We start from the raw sequence: 20,707 nt of genomic DNA on the forward strand, positions 1-20,707 counted from the left end.
CTCAGACAGGCTCATAAAAAACAGATTAAACCATGATGGATCAGGTAATCTGCAACACAAGTCACATAAACAGAGTGGGGATGTGAGGAGAGGAAAATAAGAACGAGAACGACGAGAAACTCTTTTGTTCCTCCTTTTTTTTCTTCTCCCACTCTGCTTTCTCCCATCTCCTGAGTGTTGTCTGTCATTATGTGAACACTAGAAATGTGCACTCGCACACACAAAAAGCTCAAGGCACAAGCCACCTACACTCTGCCATTGTTCTCTCTCCCTCCATGTGGTTTTAATTTGCCAAATGCTTTAATTAATAAGAGAAAGAGAGAAGCCATTCATTGAAAGCATTCCTGAGAATATCATCTACTTCTCATGAGGACGGCTCCATTTATTCCCTCTCAACATTCCTAATGCTACAGCATCACACATTTCATACCCGCTTTATATTACATATGCACTACTAGACATTTAGAATAACATGATAAATGATTAAAACATTTACAAAAACAATACATGTGTGTGATGTGACCCCGAGCAGTTAAGTAGGACACAATAACAGAAGCCATGTAAGTAACCTTACGGACAGATTCTGACACAGCCGATCGAAATGGAGCGGTGAAGAGTTGAAACCTGCACTCGGGGCTAAGAGGATTACAGTTGAACATTATCCAGCGTCTGCGGACAGACGAAAGTCATTCTTCACTTTAAGAAGGACAGTCTCACTATTGTGTGTTCTGAGGCCTGAGCGCCCTATTGTACATTTGCACACTGCACTTTGAGAGACTCACAACCCTGCTGCTCCCCATCTGGGAATGTATACTTATATTGTCTTGCTGTTTATTCCTCTCTCATACAGTCAATTTTCTCTGTATGATCTATAGATTTTACGTTAAATGTGCCAATTCATCAGACGTGCAATACTGGTAAGGTCTGCCAAGTTCATGAGAGAGTTCACAGTGGTTTGGTACAGTATTGATCCTTGTGCTAAGAGGATTGCATCTGAACATCACACTGTGCTGTCTGAATACAGATTCTTAATCCTTCATAGATTTCAGAGCAGTAGATGATGTCAACAGATGGTTAATTTGCCTTCTGCAACCAGATGATCACTACCCATTTCTGTACTGTTCTCGATGTGCTGGACCTCCGGCAAAGAGAGAGTTACTTTCAACAGAAGTCTGCCATTCAGGACTGAACACAGAGAGAAACATATTATAATGTACCTGCCATGCATGGAGATACATTGCAATTATTTTTAATGAACCAAACGCCTGATGATCTACGTAGTAATTTATACAACAGCTATGAATAATGCAAAAACATTTAGTTGCATGATGTTTAGGTGGATCAATGCTTTAAGTCATCTGGATAAAACTTCTGGGACATGAAGCAAGTTTTCTGTCTGACATTCACATATCATTTCTGTATAACAGTGGTAGAGAAGTACATTCATTTACTCAAATATTGTACCTTACAAGAACAATGTTGAGGTGCTACTGTTATTCCCTGCTACAATATGCTTGAAATTTCAGAGGGAATTTTTTTTTTTTTTACTACATACAAGCTGTTGTCGCTAGTTACTTTGCATGTTGGGAAACTATAATGAGGCCATTAATTATAATACAATGGTAATGCACTTAACAGTATTTATAATTGTTTAAATTAGCTGCATTTGACCAGCTACACCAATAAGTGCTGCTTACATGTAGACACAAAAGAACATCCAATACTATGATAATGTAGCCTATTAAAGAAGCAATTATCTGAACAATGAGCACTTTTACTTTTGAATCGTTTGATTTGACATTTTCTTCTAACAACCCGAATGAACTGACACTATCACGTAGATCGTCTATATAAGGAAAGAGTGGCCACTTCGTTCGTGTTTTTGAATACAATCTATGGTAAAAAGACACTCTTTATTACTTAAACAGTGGAGTGTCGTGTTTCATTAAACTATCTTTGACCAAAAAGTTGTAGTTTGGCCAACGCGTGGAAGTAGGAACTATCATGAAGTGTATGGCTAATATATGTTCACTACAGTTGGACACATTTCAAAGTTATCATTTCTGCGAGTGAAATTGAGTTGTGTGGTGACACGTTATTGGACATAATTCACCTTGCTTATTGTGTTGCCACACGGACCCTTTAGTGGGGAACACCTGTAGCTTTAGCTGCCATTCCTGCTAGCTCATCAGGCAGAGCAGTGCATGTGTTAACCTCTCTGAAAGTAATGGATAATAAAGATTGGAACTCCATTCTTAATACACCGCCTCCGACTCTCTTTTCACGGCACTACACTGGTGACCCCGACTTTTCCGAGAAAGTTTCCGGAAAATTAACGAACATGGCTGAGCGCGATGTTTTCATAAAGCTGCCGAAATTCTGGGAGCACGCCGCGGAGGCATGGTTCGCACACGTGGAGGCACATTTCGCCTGCCGACAGGTCCGTGACGGGGACCTAAAATACTACCATGTGGTAGCAGCGCTGGGGAGCTCCACGTCGTCCAGGTTGGTGGGATTCATCGCAGCCCCCCCACATCATGGCAAATATGAGGCGATTAAGGCCCTTCTCCTTAAGACATTTAGCTTATCTGCTAAGGAGAGGGCCCGCCAGATACTTGAAATTCAAGGCCTAGGAGACAGCAAGCCATCCCAGCTAATGGAGAAAATGCTAAATCTGCTAGGGGGGGAAGATCCCCGGATTTTATTCACGGAGATTGTCCTGCGTCACTTGCCTCCCCGGGTACAGACGGCGCTGGCCAACACGCCTGTCACGGAGCCCCGTGCTTTGGCTGAGGAAGCGGATCGTTTTTTCCTGGCTACGCAACAGCCCGGGGCAGAGACGTTAGCCGCGACGCTCAGCGGCCCACCGGCAGTCAAGAAAGCGTGGCGGAGGCCGGACACGCTGTGGCTAGCCGGCGTAGAGACGCCGGAGAGTGCGTTTACCACGCACGTTTCGGGACAAGGGCGAAGAGATGCATCGCTCCGTGCAGCTACAAACCCCCGGGAAACGGAGGGGCCGGCGCTCAGTAGTGGCTCTGAGCGTCGGCGGCACGTGCAGGCTCTTCTTTGTCAGCGACAGCGTTTCGGGGAGCTTGTTTCTGTGTGACACGGGCGCTCAACGGAGCGTAGTTCCAGCGTCGAGTGAAGACGTCGCCCGTGGGGGGCACGGACCGCGATTGACGACGGCTAACGGCAGTCCCATTCGCACGTACGGCGTGAGGCCTATGTGTTTGTGCATCGGAGGACAGCGTTTCAGCTGGGATTTTGTGACAGCGGACATTTCTTTTCCCCTCCTCGGAGCGGATTTTTTGTGTGCTCATGGACTCTTAGTGGACGTTAAGAATAGGCGTTTGGTTGATGCCTTAACGTTTTCTTCCCTCGTGTGCACACTTGGCAGCGTACGACGGGCTGTCAGGCTCGCTGTCAGGTGCAGACACGTTTCTCAGACTGTTGGCCGAGTTTCCAGACCTGTTGCTACCCACCTTCTCTGCGCTTACCACTAAATATGGCGTGGAACACCACGTCACTACCGGGGGGCCTCCTGTCTACGCCAGGGCCCGGCGATTGAACCCTTCTAAGCTGGCTGTAGCGAGGGCGGAGTTCGCAACCATGGAGCGCCTGGGCATTGTCCGCCGCTCCGACAGTCCTTGGGCTTCCCCCCTGCACGTCGTTCCCAAATCGAACGGCGGGTTCCGCCCGTGCGGGGATTACCGCCGACTCAACGACGCCACTACGCCTGACCGCTATCCGGTGCCACACATTCAGGACTTTTCGGCGCATCTGGCCGGTACGGGGGTGTTTTCCAAGGTGGACCTGGTGCGTGGATACCACCAGGTGCCCATGCACCCTCTGGACATTCCCAAGACAGCAGTGATAACGCCTTTTGGACTTTTTGAGTTCCTGCGGATGCCTTTTGGACTCAAGAATGCCGCTCAGACGTTCCAGCGCCTGATGGATTCGGTGCTGCGGGACCTGCCGTTTGTGTTTGTTTACCTCGACGACATACTCGTCGCCAGCGCTTCAGTGCAGGAGCACCTGTCCCACCTCCGAGCCCTTTTCACACGGCTCAACGAACACGGATTAATCATCAATCCTGCAAAGTGCCAGTTCGGGGTGTCGGACATCGATTTCCTGGGGCACCTCGTCACCAAGGGCGGTGCGACACCTCTGCCAGCGAAGGTGGAGGCTGTTGCGGCGTTTCCTCGCCCGCTCACAGCCCGGTCGCTCCGTGAGTTTCTGGGGATGGTGACTTTCTACCACCGTTTCATCGCCCGGGCCGCACACATCATGCGGCCGCTGTATGAAGCGTTGAAAGGCAAGACCCCCGTCCAGGAGATCGACTGGACAGCAGAGGCGGACAGCGCTTTTGCTGAGGTCAAGACCGCGTTGGCTCAGGCGGCTTTGCTGGCACACCCATCATCTACGGCTCCCATCTCCATCACCACGGACGCGTCAGACTACGCGGTCGGCGCAGTGCACGAGCAGTGGGTGGAGGGCGCTTGGCAGCCGCTCGCCTTTTTCAGCCGCCAGCTGACGCCTAGAGAACGCAAATACAGCGCCTTTGACCGGGAGCTCCTCGGACTTTATTTGGCCGTGCGGCACTTCCGTTTCATGCTGGAAGGCCGTGAATTTACGGCGTTTGTCGACCACAAGCCGCTCACCTTCGCCATGTCAAAAGTGGCGGAGCCTTGGTCGGCACGTCAGCAGCGGCAGCTGTCCTACATATCGGAGTTCACTACGGACATTAAGCACGTGGCTGGCAAGTCGAACCTGGTTGCTGATTGCCTCTCCAGGGTCGTCATCGGTGCCGTCCAGTTGGGCCTGGACTATACTCGCATGGCGGCAGACCAGGTCACAGATCCCGGTGTCCAGGCCCTGAAGGTGGAGAGCGCGGGGCTGCGCTTGGAGGACGTGGTGTTCGGCGACGCGGGCATTACTCTCCTGTGTGACGTCTCTACGGGCCTGGCGCGGCCTGTCGTCCCTGCCAGCTGGAGGCGTCCTGTGTTCGAGGCTGTGCACGGCCTGTCACACCCCGGCGTTAAACCTTCGGTGCGTTTGGTAGCGGCGAAGTTCGTTTGGCAAGGACTGAAAAGAGACGTGAGGACTTGGGCCAGGGAGTGCGTGGCTTGTCAACGCGCTAAGGTGCACCGCCACACGAAGGCCCCGTTGGAGCGTTTCCTGGTGCCTGAGAGGAGGTTTGATCACGTCAACATTGACCTGGTTGGTCCGTTGCCTTCCTCTCAGGGGTTTTCCTACCTCCTCACCATGGTGGACAGAACGACCCGTTGGCCGGAGGCGGTTCCGCTCGTTTCGACATCAGCCGCAGACGTTGCCCGGGCCTTCATTGCAACGTGGGTGTGTCGTTTTGGCACCCCGTCAGACATTTTCTCAGACAGGGGCTCTCAGTTCACGTCCGAGCTCTGGAACGCTGTGGCAGGCGGTTTGGGGGTTAAGCTGCACAGGACTACCGCTTACCACCCTCAGGCTAACGGCCTCTGCGTGCGCTTTCATCGCTCCATGAAGGCGGCCCTCAAGGCCGGCCTTACGGACGGTAACTGGGTCGACAAGCTGCCCTGGGTGATGCTGGGCCTGAGGACCGCACCTAAGGAAGATCTGCAGTGTTCTACAGCGGAGATGGTCTACGGTCAGCCGCTGAGAGTTCCGGGGGATTTCCTTCCAAATGCATCGGCTCCCTGGTCGGCGTCGGCCCAGCGGGCTTTCCTGCGTGACGCCGCTGAGGCCTTTGCTCCGATCCCTACTACTCAGCACGGTACTCAAGTGTCCCAGGTTCCCGCAGAGCTCCGCTCGGCGGAGCACGTGTTCATCCGGCACGATGCGCACAGAGGCCCCCTGCAGCCCCCTTATGATGGGCCTTTCCTGGGTCTTGGAGCACGGGGACAAGCACCTGGTGGTCGACCTGGGTGGCAAGGCCGAGCACGTCTCGGTGGACCGGGTGAAGGCTGCTCACCTGGACTTGGACCAGCCTGTGGTGCTGGCTCGACCTCCGCGACGGGGCCGCCCCCCGGCCTCGTCCCCTGTCACGGATTTAAGACCTGTTGTTCCGGTCCCTCCCCTTCCGGGGGCCGCACAGGCGGGAGTCACTTTTCCGACTCCCGTGCTCAGGAGTCGTGGGGGTCGGCGTGTCGTTCCTCCCCGCCATGCTGATTTTGTTTATGTGTGAATTCTGGGGGGGCTTGTGTGGTGACACGTTATTGGACATAATTCACCTTGCTTATTGTGTTGCCACACGGACCCTTTAGTGGGGAACACCTGTAGCTTTAGCTGCCATTCCTGCTAGCTCATCAGGCAGAGCAGTGCATGTGTTAACCTCTCTGAAAGTAATGGATAATAAAGATTGGAACTCCATTCTTAATACACCGCCTCCGACTCTCTTTTCACGGCACTACAGTTGCCAATTAAAACGTTCAGCTTTAAAAAAAAGCTTGTCAAGAAATCACGTAAATGGGCTAATTGAGGCACTTCCGGTTGGACACGTTCTTTTTTTAAAGTATGTATTTAGTTTCCTGCAACATGTGACAAACTCAAGGCTGAAACAGCAGCCTGGCAGATGCACCTATTTGCAGTTCAAACCAGCTGTGCCATGCCTCTCTCTTCAACTGCTTTGCCTGCTAGCTCTGTTACAAACACTAATTAAAAAAGACACTGACCTACCAAGTCTAAGCATGTCCCTTCAGGCTGGTTTTGTGGAGTAAAATCAGCGTTGGTCCTTGATGACTGGACCCAGCGCTTGGACCCCTCTCTCCTTGATGGTTGACATATCAACTTTTTGCCCCAAGATAAAAGCACCACTGAGACTAAGAAGCATCACTGATCAACTTCACAAAGGTAAGTGGCCTTTTCCCATGAAAACATGCATGCTATGATTGGATGTCTTTGATTTGTGTGCTTGTGTCCTAGAGTTGATTTGATTCCAAGTGAAATGGTATTATTTATTAATTCATACAGCTGGGATTGGCCTATACTACTTTGTCATGAAATTACACCTTAAACTTTAACACTCTTGCTCATACATCCGCTGCGAAGAAGTTTGACTGAGTTTTTGTGAATGTATTTATCTTAAAAATGAATTTTGGTATTGGATATTTGAAATTCTGTATCCCGTATTGGTCGGGCGGTTTAAAGTGTTGATCTGTTGTGGTTGATATCTTTGTGTCTGTTTACTGTCTGCTGCAGTCTATTTCTGTTCATTATCTGCATCTGTATGTATTTTCTTTCTTGTTATGTCTTATTTCTTTTCATTGTTTTGGCTGGTGCATTTTGATGCTTTCATACTGTAAGGTTTCAGTTTAATGCACTTGTTTCCATGTGTTGATGGCCTGCTGCTTATCACTGTCTGAGCCATAAGTATGTTTGAGATGTTCATGTGCTTGTGTCAGCTAGTGAATAATTACTGTGTGTGCAGGTGATGTGTTTTAACTTGCTTCTGCAAATCAGGTTGACCTCTGGTTTTAGATCAGTCCATATCAGTGCACTAATTAGTATTTTCCCTGCATTGGTTGGAGTTACTCTGTAGGGGAATAACCACACGGCATCCATATATCTAAATAATATATTGGCTCTGTATCTAATGTGGTTATCAAGGAAGTTTATCATCACTGTGTGATCTCTGCTGAGCTGAGCGTGATGTGTGCTTGTGGAAAATATGAGATCACAGTAAAGACGTCAAATATCTACTCTTCATCTTCTATATTCACACCAATCAAGTCTGTGTGAATTGTCTGACTATATGTGTGCTGTGTTTGCGAAACCCATGTGTTTATGTCTGTATACTTTTATGTGTTCAGAACCAGTTTAAAATGGAAAGTTCAATCAAGTATATTGATGCATATTATGAAATTATGATTTATCTAGCTTGCCACAAAATTAACCTCAAAGTAAATAAACAAACAAACACAAAACTTCTATTTGACATGACATGACTGATGTTGCAGTTTCAGAGCAAATCCAATTGGAGCCTTAATGAGGAAGTTGAAAACATTTCAATTCATGCAGTAAATGCTTATATTATATTTACACTTTCTACTTTTTAGAGTTGCTGTATAGTTTTGCTGTTTAGCCAATCAAGCCTTTTAATTACCATCAAACTGAATAACAAGACGAAAGAAAGAAAATCACCCTCAGCAAACAGGGGAAAATTAACAATCCCACAAAACTGAACGTAACTATCTCAAAATTGAAAGGAAAATTACTCACTGCTACAGTAAAAAAAAAGCTGCAAATAATTAATCATATAGAAAGTTTTATGGTGTAGGAATTAAGTCATGACAGCATCTTTGACAGGTAGAGGACTGAAAGTCAGACGCTGTCTCCTCGAGGAATCCAGCACAGCACAGCACTGAGAAATAATAGATAGGATCCCATTAGTGCAGAAGCTCTGGGTGATGTTCCAGACTGTTTTTTCTCTTTCTGAGAAAAAGTAGGAAAAAATAAAGTATTTTCATATCCCTCAGGGACAGTTTTGAGTGGGAGGAGCTTAAAGTAACCGGCGTCAGACTGAAGAGCACTCAGACTGTGGTGATTCTTGGCGTGCTGATGCTTTCCTGTTTGCACCTTGGTCTCAAAGTGAGCGGTCTACACAGGTCAGTGGACATTGCTGCTTGACTTGTGTCTGACCTGATTTAGGATCTTGGTGCTTTTTAATGAAGGACAGTTGAGCATTTTCTGTAGAGTTTCCCACGAAAAATACTGAAAACACCCTGGTGATGAGGCAGCAGAGTCGCATGAAGGTCGTCCCCCGCAGGCAGCCTGCGGGGGACGACCGGCAGAGCTGTGAGATATAACGGCATATTCATGTGCAGCCAAAGGTGTTCAAGTCAAACATTTCCTCACACAATTTACAACCATTGACCACCGATGACACATTTTAGCAGTTCTAACGCTGTGGCTCGAGGGATTTCATGCCTGTTGGTTGTTCCACCACTTTCCAAAACTACTACATTTTATTAATATGAATTTTTTTACAGGCATTCATGGTCCCCAGGAGATGAGTTTCAATGACTTTGGTGACCTCCCACTGAATTTTTCTATATTGCCACCATCAGGTCACCAAAAATTGTTCTCAATAAGCTAAGTAGCATACTTTCGTTCACAGTATGATAAAAAAAAAACACAATAAATGATATGTAATCCTGGTGGGAACCATCATGGTAACGAGTGTCATTTATGTGTCTCGATTGATTTGTTCGATCTGTTTTTTTTGACAAGGGAACAGAGCAGAAGTTTAGTTAGCAACACAAATATTGTATCTGACACAGCCGAGGGGGCCGTGTTGCGGTGAAGATGCAGACACTTCTCTTATTTAACACATCCAGGATGATGAAACATTCAATAAAGCTGCAGCAAGACTCTAAAACTGATGAAAACACACGGACACGTTTTGATTCAGCATTGCCGACACAACAGACGATAAAGCCGTGTACTTGAATGTAATTTCTATGACTTCCTTGTGTCAGATTATGCTGCTGAAAGGTTGAAAATGTATTTCACTGTGGCTGACTGTTCAAGTGCACATTAACTTTTGATACCCGTTTTAAGAAGATGAAGATGTATTGAATAATGGAACTTCACAGAATGGCAGGTGCAGGCTACAAATAGTAAAATGAGACGCAATTAAATGTAAAAGTGCGATTGATTGTGATGAGTTTTGATTTGAGCAGAAAGGCTGTTAGATGTTTCTTATCTAACAGGATTTAGGCCTGTGGGTTCATGGCTGTGAGTCCGCTTTCCTCCATTACAGCCCCACAGTTTGACCTTCTTCCTAATTAGAATCAGATATCCGGCTGTAATGTGTGTAATGAAGCCAGACGGAGTTATGGTACTGAAAAGACGGCTGCTGTTAAATGGTGCTTACAGAAAGGTACTGTAAGGCATGTGAGCTGGTGCATGATGGGATGCCATGCGCTTGGATGGCGTCGGTAACGAAAATCAAGTAGAGGGAACATTGGCTTCTGAGAGCGAGTGAGTACAGGACAAATGTTGTATGCATCAGTTTAGTGGAAACATCATACATTTGCAATTCATTGAAGGTGTTTCTCATTTCAAGTCTCCCACTGTCCTTTCTAGCACTGTTTTATTTCTTTCTTTTCACTCTCCCTGGCTCTCTTCTGCTCTTCTATTGCTGAGTCTCAACTCTTCGGGGATTCACACAGAGAAATCAATTTTGCTTGGCCTCTTTGCCTTTGGAAGGGAACATAGGCATATATAAATATTCACATGCGGCTATTTCAGATCCTCAGCTTAGGGACTGAACTAGTGGATGAGCTGTTCTTCTGTTTGATCATGGAGCCTGTATACATGTGTCTATGGATACATTCTCTCCTTCCTTACTACTTTGTTTTATATCCTAAAATACTTCTCACATTCCTCTTATCGTCCTTAAGAGCATATCTATTGATTTTATTTTATTTAGCTTCCTACTGTACCTCTTTCCCATCTAGAGTTTCTTGCTTTCCATAATTGTTTTCTTCCTTGTTTCTTCCCTCATACTTTCACCCATTCTCACTTATTATCATATCCTCTTTGTCTTTCTTCATAGCTTTCACTCTTCTACTATACTTTCTGCAATATTTGTTATTTTATCACTTTGCCCCTCTTCTTCCTTTCCTCCATCTTTACCTTTTATTTTTGTATCTTTATTGTTGCTTTCTATTTAAACGTTTTATTATTTCTTTCATCCTCCTTTTTATCAATATTAGTTTCGACCCTCTTTCCATTACTTGAAAACCTCACCGGCCATTCTTTATTGTTCTTACATACACATGATATATTTAGTAGTTCCTCCATAATTAATGTTCCTTTACCCATGTTGCTTCTATTTTAGAAACGGATCCATATTTCATATTCTCCCTGAACTCTATGAAATGGACTCGGTACTCCGTTACAGCCGCTGCTCCTCATCACATGTAGAGTTTCTGCATGGGTGAACACACGTGTGATCCAGGCTTAGTTTGGGACATATGTAGTTATTGACTGAACACAAGTCAGCGCTGATGCTGCAGCGACCCATATTATTCCTGTTTCCTCTCCCCTGGCTGCTGGTCTGTTTGGTGCTGATAACTACTTCATGGATTTCTTCCGCAGATATCTCCACCCCTCTGCCTTTAAATCCTTGTGCTTTTATCTCCCTCTCTCTCCCAATTGTCAGCTTTGTTTTACAAACGGAGCAGTGATACTGTCTCTCAGAGGCACACCTCCCATGCCCTGGCCGGCTGTCAGGTTGGATCTGCCGTGACAGTGGGCATCCTCGGTGGACACGCACATATAATACACAAACACACACAGACGTAGAACTATACAGTGCCGCGGGCAAACCCAAAATGTGAGCAAAAGGTAGATGTGCCAGCGCTCCATTTGACCTCACCTTGACCTGACAGAAGACACCTCCCTCAAATCCTCACCCTGTGCTAATGCTGCTCGACAGATGTGTGTATTTGTGAGGTTGTGTGTGTGCTTGTGCTTACAGTCATTCTGATGCATATTTTATGCGAGGCTGCTGAATGTATGAGTGAAACTAGGGCATGATGGTTAAATGTGGCTGTGTTTCTCTCCCTGCAGTAGATGAATGTGCATACTTATTCCATTACCTTTTTTTTTTAACTTTCTAACCATTTCACACTTTATCTTTAATTTTATCAGCACCACGTCACTATTATTTATTTATATGTGCAATTTTAGCAAGTTTTTATATTGTCCTGTTCCTGTAAGCCAGTAAAACGAAATTTCATTTTAATAGTACACTCTGTGTCTTGTTGAAATGACAATAAAGTATGTCTATTTCTCTTTCCTTTTCATTGCCTTATCATTCAGCCTCAGGGCTCGTTTTGAAGGTGTGTCTATTAGACACATTCACGCACGCATGCGCACACAGATGTGCATATGCACTTACAAAAGAAGGTGAACAAAAAACACCACATCAGCCATTTGAGGACACTTTCTGTTTAATGTTATTTATAAACGGCTTTTGAGTCTGGCATTGTTTGATAACCACATACAAAACATTTGGGTTGCACAAAGGAAGAAAGGAGAGGAAGAATAAGGAGGAGTGGGGGAAGGAGGGAGCAATGAGGGTGGAAGAAAAAAGCATATGGGAGAGAGGTAGGAGGAGAGGATGAGCAAGGGAGAAAAGAGAGGGGTGAACAGGAGAAAAGAAAGAGGAGGCGCAGGAAAGGGACAGTGCAGCTTACCGTTTATCTTGAATGAGTCAGCAGAATAAAACAGAACTGAAAAACATATATGATAATAATCGTATTAAATAAAAAAAGTCCCAGCCCCCTGGCTCCCTGTTTATTTTTTAGGGAAGTACTGAGACAAAACAGAGAATTTCTCTCTTTCTTTTTTCTTTTTTTTGTTGTACTTTCTTTCTTTTTTTTTTACAAAGAAAATCCTCACAGGAATAAACAGACACAATTTACATCACCTCTGGGTTCACAGCAGCACAAACAAGTTTACCAGAAGGGGGTCTCTAATCCTACATGTCAGGGGAATGACACCAGTGACACTGACAGGCCTCTGTCTGTCCCCAACATCTAGATAGATAGACATGAAAAGGCAGGGCTCAGCAGGAAACACACAAGCATGATGATGTGGCCCCTGCTCTCTGATCCCTATCCAAACACTTTAACGTTGCCCACAAAACCACACTATTCATTTCTTGTGCTTTTTGTCAGCATGTCATGATTTTAGCTTTTTATAGCTAGGTCAATCTTTGCATACAGGCATCCTTCTTAAAATAGAACATTTCAATGCTAAAGGAAATAGAGACTTTTAGCATGACTGGCTAGTTAAGTATACCCGGAGGCCCGTGTGTTTCTGTACAGGTTGACCTCAATGGAGTTGTGCATTTGAGACTTTGGGTGAGTGACTCTGAAGTAGTTCTAGAGGTCTAAAGTCAAACCTGTGGTGCTCTGCTGTGGGATTTGAAAGCCCCGGACTGATAAGGGTTAGATGTGTGTGACAGGCAGGCCGTGAAGGTGACCGGGCTTTGTTAGGTTTGTTTGTGTGCTTGAACCGCTCCATGTCCCATAGTCCTCTCTGTCCTTGTTATTTTGTTATTTCCTGAAGAAGAATCCCAAGACACAGAAAGTTCCCACTTTGCCGGACGTAGCAGCATAAATATCCAACTCTCCAATCAGGGTTTACAGATCCTCAAGTCCGTCTGTTTTGGAGCACCCTGAACACATCACAAGGACAAGACCAGGGAATGCAGTAGAGGTGTGTCTGTCCCTTTGCACTGTGGGAACTTCACAGATTATCAACTGCTTTTGTTTTCCAGTAAAAGCAGTTGTTTAGACCATTGCAGGAGATATTGTGTTGATCATCAGTAACTCCTTCCTGATGGCTTTTTCTCTAGCAATCAAAATCCTCCTGTGTTCATTTGGATTGAATCATCACTGCTTCAAATATATATATTGTTTACCAATAACTCTCCACAGAATTACAGAGGAAATTACATCATTTGTTGTGAGCCAGGCCCTGTCTTCAGATTTTCCTTGGCCTCCATGGCTCGTTGAAGCATCATGTTTCATTGCCGTTAGGTCGAAGAGTGAACAAAGCCATCCTCTACCTCCATGGTTGGTCCACGTTGGCCACTGGCTCTAATTAGGCACTCTTATCTAGTGTCGTTCTACCCGCATGGCTTTAGAATTGTCTTTTTTCTTAGTAGACACACTCGTACAAACAGTGACACAGACTCATTCACTCATTTACACTGACTTTGATGGCTTGGCTCTTATAATGAAATGTTGGTTCTGAATGGCTTTTAAGTTCATGGGTTGGATGATCAACAAATAGGACTAGATTGAAGAAATATCAGTTAAATAGACTGTTCACAGCTCCAGTGTTAGTTCAGACAAATAGGCAAGGATACATTTGTGCGTCAATATGTTTCAGGTTCACCTTTCTGTGAGACATGCAAATAAAACCCTTTTTATGAGATATTTCGTGAATGTATTTATTAATGCAATGCCACTTGTATCTGTAGCATTTCGTTTCTGGATCTGAAGGTGCTGTTGAGTGAGCAGTGTGACAGTTATTAATGACTGTCTTTGTCTGAGTGAGAGACGGAGGGTGCATTTTGTGTCAAGAGGGCTAAACAGAGACTGAGCCGTGAACTGTTCTGATCCTTATTGTGCGTTCTTCTCGCTGTTACTTGAATTAATCATTGGCTTGTTATCTAATGCATCTGTACAGTTTTCATAAGTTTATGAATTCAGTAAAGCCATTAATGCCACAGAGACAAATGTAAAGTTTTCCTGATGTTTCTCTTGGTGACATCATCAAAGAAATGGGCTGAATTGCTTTCCCTGACTTCCATGTTTTGATTATGACTTGTAAAGATGACTGCCTAAATACCACAGGGATACTTCGACAGTAGATATTTGATTATGTTATGTACACACACAGTAATGCACACATGCCTCAGTTAAAGAGCCAGGGCAGGGTGGTTCAGGAGAATGAATCACAACTCTGCATCACCAGCACTAAAGTGTCCATTTCCTGTCTCAGCGTAGGATGACGGGGATGAGTGACAGCAACAGAGCTGATGGTAAACAGAAAATGTAATCTGCAAAGTGTGACCCTGCTTTATTATTGGCTCTCATGACCCCACTTGGTGGGCCGATGGAAGTTCTGGGGATGCACTTGTTCTTCCTCCTTCCATTTCCAGACAGGTCATATTTACCATCGTCTGGAGTATAGTCTTTCTCACCCGCCTCCCGTAGTACCTGCACCTCATTGAGCCCCCCTTTTGCCTTGCGGCCCCGGCGGGGTACAGTTTCTGCGGCTTCCCTTAGGTGGGCGCGGCAGTGGAGAGGGGGTTGGTAAGCTGTACTGATCCCCATGGGGCAGGTACGGCCGCTGGTGGGGGTTGTGATGGTTTCTGTGGCGATTCAGGTGGTTCAAAGAGTCTCCGTTCTCCATATCTCTGCCCGGCCCACCCTGTGCATGACCCTCGGTGGACGGGCAACTGGGCAGCTCCTCTTTCTTCAGCGTTTTCAGGTCCTTGTCCACCAGCTCTGGTGGTGAAACGCACATCAGAGAGGAGGTGGAGCCTCTGAACCTCCGCAGCCAATCCCAGAGTGACAGCGCCTTGCAGTCACACTCCCAGGGGTTGTCGTTGAGTCGAAGGTACTCCAGCTCCGGCAGGAGAGTCAGGCTGGATCCGGAGAGCTCGGTCAGAGAGTTGTTGAACAGGTAGAGGGTGGTGAGGTGCCGCAGGTCATGGAAAGCCTGGCGGTCGACCCACTGGATTCGGTTCTGGTGGAGAAGCAGGCGGTCTAAAACCCCCAGACCACGGAAAGTGTTCTGACGAAGGCTCCACAGTTTATTGCCATGCAGGAAGAGATGGCTGAGGTTCAGGAGGTCGATGAACAGATCGTCCTCCAGGAACTCCAGCTGGTTGTCCTGCAAGGATGTAGGGGAAGAATACAAGTTAAAAACAAAGGCTTAAAAGGGGCGCAGTGCAGTGAACATCACTTTGATTATTTCATGTTTACATTAATTTGCTGTCTTGTGATGTGTTATTTAAAAAACGTTATGATCACTTTCACTCATTTCCGCAGTAGAATGCCCTTGTACAGTGTGCGCTGGAAACAGCTGGACTAGGCATAGGATTAAAAACCTTTTATTTTAATTGTATGCAGAACGGTCGCATAGTTGATGATCTGTATGTGTTTTATACAGTAGGCTTGTAGCTAAATAAAACTGTGTATGAGGGGTCAGGAAGGGTTCCTGTCAAGGATTCTGAGGAATTGGGTCAGTTGCCAATAATCATGGTTGATGTTTCCATCACCACTATCTATGGTTTTCTGTAAATCTGACAAGTGGTAATACAGTAGATGATATACTGTAGGGATGATGCCGTTTAAGCCGTAACCTTAACCTTAACCCCACTGAGCGTCAGTGTCAATTTATATAACCATTAGCTATATGGATATGAGATCCTTAAGTATATCTGTATAATGCAAACTTTTATCCTCAACACCATGTAAAGAAAATCATTTCAAAATGTCTATTTTAATTTATGTATTGTTTTCTAACAGTGGTTGATCACAAAAGCTATCCTGTGGGGTTACTTTAGTACGAGGGCTGCGTTCTGTGTCCAATTAAAATAAATGTAATCAGAAAAGGCATTAAGTGCCAGGCTGATGGACGGATTAAACCATAATGCGCTTGCGGTGGCAGATGCAATGTACAGTAGAGATAAAATGAGGCTGTTATCCGTGTACCTGTAGGTAGAGATATTGGAGATTAGTGAGGCCTGCAAAGATCCCTGGAGGCAGCGTGATCAGGCCGCAGTGGTACAGGTGCAGGGCGTGGAGCCGGCCCAGGCCCAGGAAGGTGTCCGAGGCCACAGCCTGCAGGTGCCGGTTGTCCCCCAGGTCCACCTCCTCCAGGCGGTCGAAGCCGTGGAAGGTGGAGGGTTGTATGTAGGAGATGTTGTTGGAGTAAAGCCACAACATGGTGGTGGTGGGCGAGAAGTGGCCGCGAAGCAGCCGCTGGATCTTGTTATTTTGCAGGAAGACTCGCTCGCTCTGGGCCGGGATGCCCTCAGGCACAGCATAGAAGTTGTGGGCCTGGCAGGAGACTGTGCTAGGTGAGGTGTAGCAGATGCAGTGACGAGGGCAAGGCAGAGAGAGATCCAGGCCACACAGCACCAACAGTAACTCCACCCCGCCATAACCTGAGAGAAGCAAAGAGATGAAGGGGAAGAGAGCATGAGAGAAGGACAAGCAGAGTTAATTGAATTCATACAGCAGAGCTCCTGTTATCAGACACATCTTAAATGAAACACTCATTGCTCTCAGTTTACAAGGACAACAATAGGCATGGTTCAGTGAAGACAAATTACAACGATGACAAAAATCTCACACAGACACACACACACATTCAGGTATTGTTTTATGACTCAATTTTTCTTACTGTTTACTCTGTACCTTAACCTTGCCTATCCTTGGCTTTATCTTCATCTCAACTCAAATAAAGACCACCATGATGTTTTACAAAAACCTTGGAAATCCCAAATACCTTCAACACCACACACAGATTTGTAGAATCACTCAAAACAACAAAGGAGCAGAGTGTGTGTGGGTCTTTGTTTTTGTTTCAACTGTGCGGGAGTATGATTGTCACATTTGTATTCATGAGTTCCTTGGACCAATCTTGATGAACACACACACGCACACACCCTCATCGACAGCATCCTAGCTACCGCTACACAGTGTTATATCCTTTGGTTATCCTCTAAAGGCGACAGAAAATCGATGTTTCTCCTGCTTACGAGTGAACACGCATCTCACCTGTAATACATTCCCACAATAAGGGGAAGTGAGAGAGGGAGGTGCAGGATGAGGCGGGAATCATCTGCAGCATGCCTGTGAAGTGGATATTACTTTTAGTTTTTTGATCCCTCTCGTCTCACTTGTATCTTTTATTAGATTGTTTTCCCCCCGCGTTGGATCACTCCAGTGTTTGATGTATTATATGGCCAGAGGGGTAAAAAAAACAATAGAGGGTGGAGGCATGCTGATCCAGGGAGCAACTTCCAGACGGAGAGAGTGACGATTCAATATGAACATCATGTGCTGTGTACAGCCTCGTGTGGTTGTGTAAGTGGCAGGGACAGATGTGATGGACAGATGTCAGTTTGTGTAGGAAACCGCTGCTCCGCTCTGTAAAGAACAACATGTTCTGAAATGTCAGCAGAGGACGGAGCAGTATTACCGGTGTAGTCCACTTGTGTCTGTATGGCTCTGTACATTTGTGCAGCCACGTACACACCGGTGCGTATGTGTTTGTCTCCTTGTGTGTGTGGCATTTATCTGGAACATATTATGAGAGCAGTGTCTGTTGTTTGTCAAGGCTGACCTTTTCATCAAAAACACAGCTGCCGTCGTGATTAACCATCTTCTGTCCTGTTGTACCAACAGCAAATCAATAGTGCACTCTTCGTAAATACTTCATGAATGGATGAATATTTAACATTTATAAATATGGATGGTTTAGCAGCAAGTACTTAATTATTTGTGGATTTTAGCATGTTTTTACTATTTAATCATTATCACTTATCATTTTATGAAACAACTTTTTTTATGACGTGTGACTAAAACAATACATCATTTTCTTATCACTTATTGAAATCTTGATTGCAACCTTTAATTATATTAGACTTGGTAATCGGTAGATGTACTGTAAGGTGGATTTGTGTTTATCCGTTTGCCTTTTTAAATATCTATTAAAGTATGTGTTCCTTTTGTACAGCTATGGTTGCAGACTTTCTGTCCACCTTCTACACTTGCATACATTGATCAAATAATACACAAACCTACAATAAACAAAGTTAAAGATGAATTTAACTTTTTTACTATTGCGATAATATCATTTTTGTTAATCTTTTGTGTGATATCTGATTCAGAAACACCTCTTATCTACTGTGTGGTTGGAGGAAGGTTGAATAATAAACATTAAACCCCGATACATTCACATTTATTATTGATGCTTATGCTGAAGGGCTCTTTTACGTGTATTATTGTATATGCGCTCGTGTCTCACTCCCTCCTCTTTAACTGTTATCTGTTTCACACTGATTCTTCTCCCAGCTTTGATTGGTCTAATGGTTATAAGCTGTAACATACTGTACAACATGTAATCAGTGCCTCGGGTAATCCAAATAATTTGTATCTCCATTTCTTTCCTGCCCCTTCTCTACTCCTCTGCTTTATCTGAGCCATCTTTGTTGCCCTTTTGCTTCATGCTCCTCTGCCTCCTTCCTCCACATCTCTATCTTCCTGTGCTGCTCAGCCCCGCCTAATGTATCCGTTAATTAGCTAAAAGGCTGCTGTTTGCTTCTCTGCATGTGAGTGTGTTGACATGTTTGTTCCTAACTGAGAATCACTTTTTGGCTCTCGACTGAAGTCTATTTCTTAAAGTATCTTGTATTAACCTTTTGTCTCCATTTTTATTATATTGAGCTTTTAGATTTTATGGTCAAAATTGTGACATTCACCACTCGTGCATATATTGTACATAGAATATAAGCTTGACTTACACTAGGGTTTCATAGATTAGACTTATGCAATTTTCTTTGCTTAAGCCTCAACTGCTTTACAAAGTACAATTTAGATTTTCTCAGCTGTTAGTGTAAGTTTACATTTAGTAAACGCACCAAGGGGGTGTCCCCACTGGCCCCATTATCTTTTTGTACATTCAAATTGTCTTCAGTCTGGCTGACACATACATCTAATAGTGCTTCCAGCGTTAGTTTGCATTTCCAATTGCTTTGCCGTTGCCTTTTGTTTACCCCTGCAGTCTCTCATTCTTTTCTTTATTATTATTTTCATCATCATTGCTTTTTATCTGACTTTCTTCTCCCTCCGCATTGCCTATTTGATTTTCTGCAATTATATCCTCAATTTTTTTGTTTTGCTTTCCATAGTGCATTATAGTGGGTACTCTGAATAGTTGTGCGTGTTTACATTTCCATCAAAAGGGTTGAAATGTAAACACGCACAACTATTCAGAGTATGCACAGATGTGGGTGTTTAGATGGAAGTGATGACAGAATTGTACTGACTGCCATATGGATGACATGGGGGCAGCAAATCTCCCACCATCATCCAGTCACTCAAACATTGTATTCATCTATTGCCTGGTTAAAAGGAAATCATCTGGATTGACATGGAGGTCTGCTTTTGATAGCAAGGCGGAAAACGAGAAATTAGGTTTAAAGTTCATGGTGTGAATATTATAAGTAGCAAAAAGGAAGTGTATATATTGTATTTCTCTCTATAACAGTTAGGAACCATCTCCGATTCTGTGCTGAAATCTGATTTCAGCCCTGCTGCACTGGCGCAGTCTGCAATACTTGAATAGACAACTAATTGCAGATCAGCAATTAGCTTGAGGCGTTAAGCTGGCGTTAAGCCAAAATGTAGACCTGTAGGTTACATAAAAATCACCCGTAGTTCTTCATAACGCATTTCCCCGAGTACTCCGGTAAATAGGGAAATGAATCAGGAGTTGCTATAAAAGTGATTTGTGCCTGCCGTGAATCTCTGGTGAAGGGGAGTAATATTTCAAAGCTCATTGGATACCTAATACCTTCTTAAGATTGAAATATTTTACAGGATTTTGTCAGGCATGGCTCTCAGAACAAAGATTAAGAGAAGTATGTGGGCTGCAGCTGAATTGTCTAAGGTGCTAAATCATTTGCAAATGTGATTACTCAAACAGGGGAAGAGCGAAAAAGGCAGCGATCAAACACAAATAAATACTGTCTAAGCTCATATTTATATGAGATACCTGAACAATAACCCCAGACATTCACAGTAAACTCAGTCATGTTGCAGTTACATAATATCACTACATGTGATATTAAGATTCAAACCTGTTAGCTGTTACATTTTGCTGTTACAAGTGAAAAGTCTGCTGGGAATCGGTGCTAATGTTAGAAAGCTGGGTTAAAGCTTTGACTTTTTGAGCGAAATACAAATTTAATAGCAATATTGGTCCTCCCAAATGTTATCCTATATGAAAAACACATCAGCAGAATACTTTTAGTTTATAATACCTTATACAAAAGCGTGAAAAATATTTCCTGTATGGAGACTGTAGGGGTGTCACCTAAATGTATCCAACCCACTTCATGGCATGTTACGTAATATTTAATTTAGAAAGTGATACTGTCTTTTAC

General features: G+C 44.7%; 1 protein-coding gene across 1 annotated transcript in view; it reads right to left on the minus strand.

Annotated features, from left to right (window-relative positions):
- Nucleotides 1-11,939: 11,939 nt before the first annotated feature.
- Nucleotides 11,940-20,707, minus strand: part of LOC117534418 (reticulon-4 receptor-like 1) — an 80,194-nt gene continuing 71,426 nt past the window's right edge. The window contains 3 exon segments of the mRNA XM_034198612.1: nucleotides 11,940-14,784; nucleotides 14,786-15,420; nucleotides 16,245-16,699. Of these exon segments, the coding sequence (XP_034054503.1) occupies nucleotides 14,520-14,784; nucleotides 14,786-15,420; nucleotides 16,245-16,699 (1,355 nt within the window). The 3' untranslated portion in view covers nucleotides 11,940-14,519.

This window comes from Gymnodraco acuticeps, unplaced genomic scaffold, assembly GCF_902827175.1.
Source record: "Gymnodraco acuticeps unplaced genomic scaffold, fGymAcu1.1, whole genome shotgun sequence".
NCBI lineage: Eukaryota > Metazoa > Chordata > Actinopteri > Perciformes > Bathydraconidae > Gymnodraco > Gymnodraco acuticeps.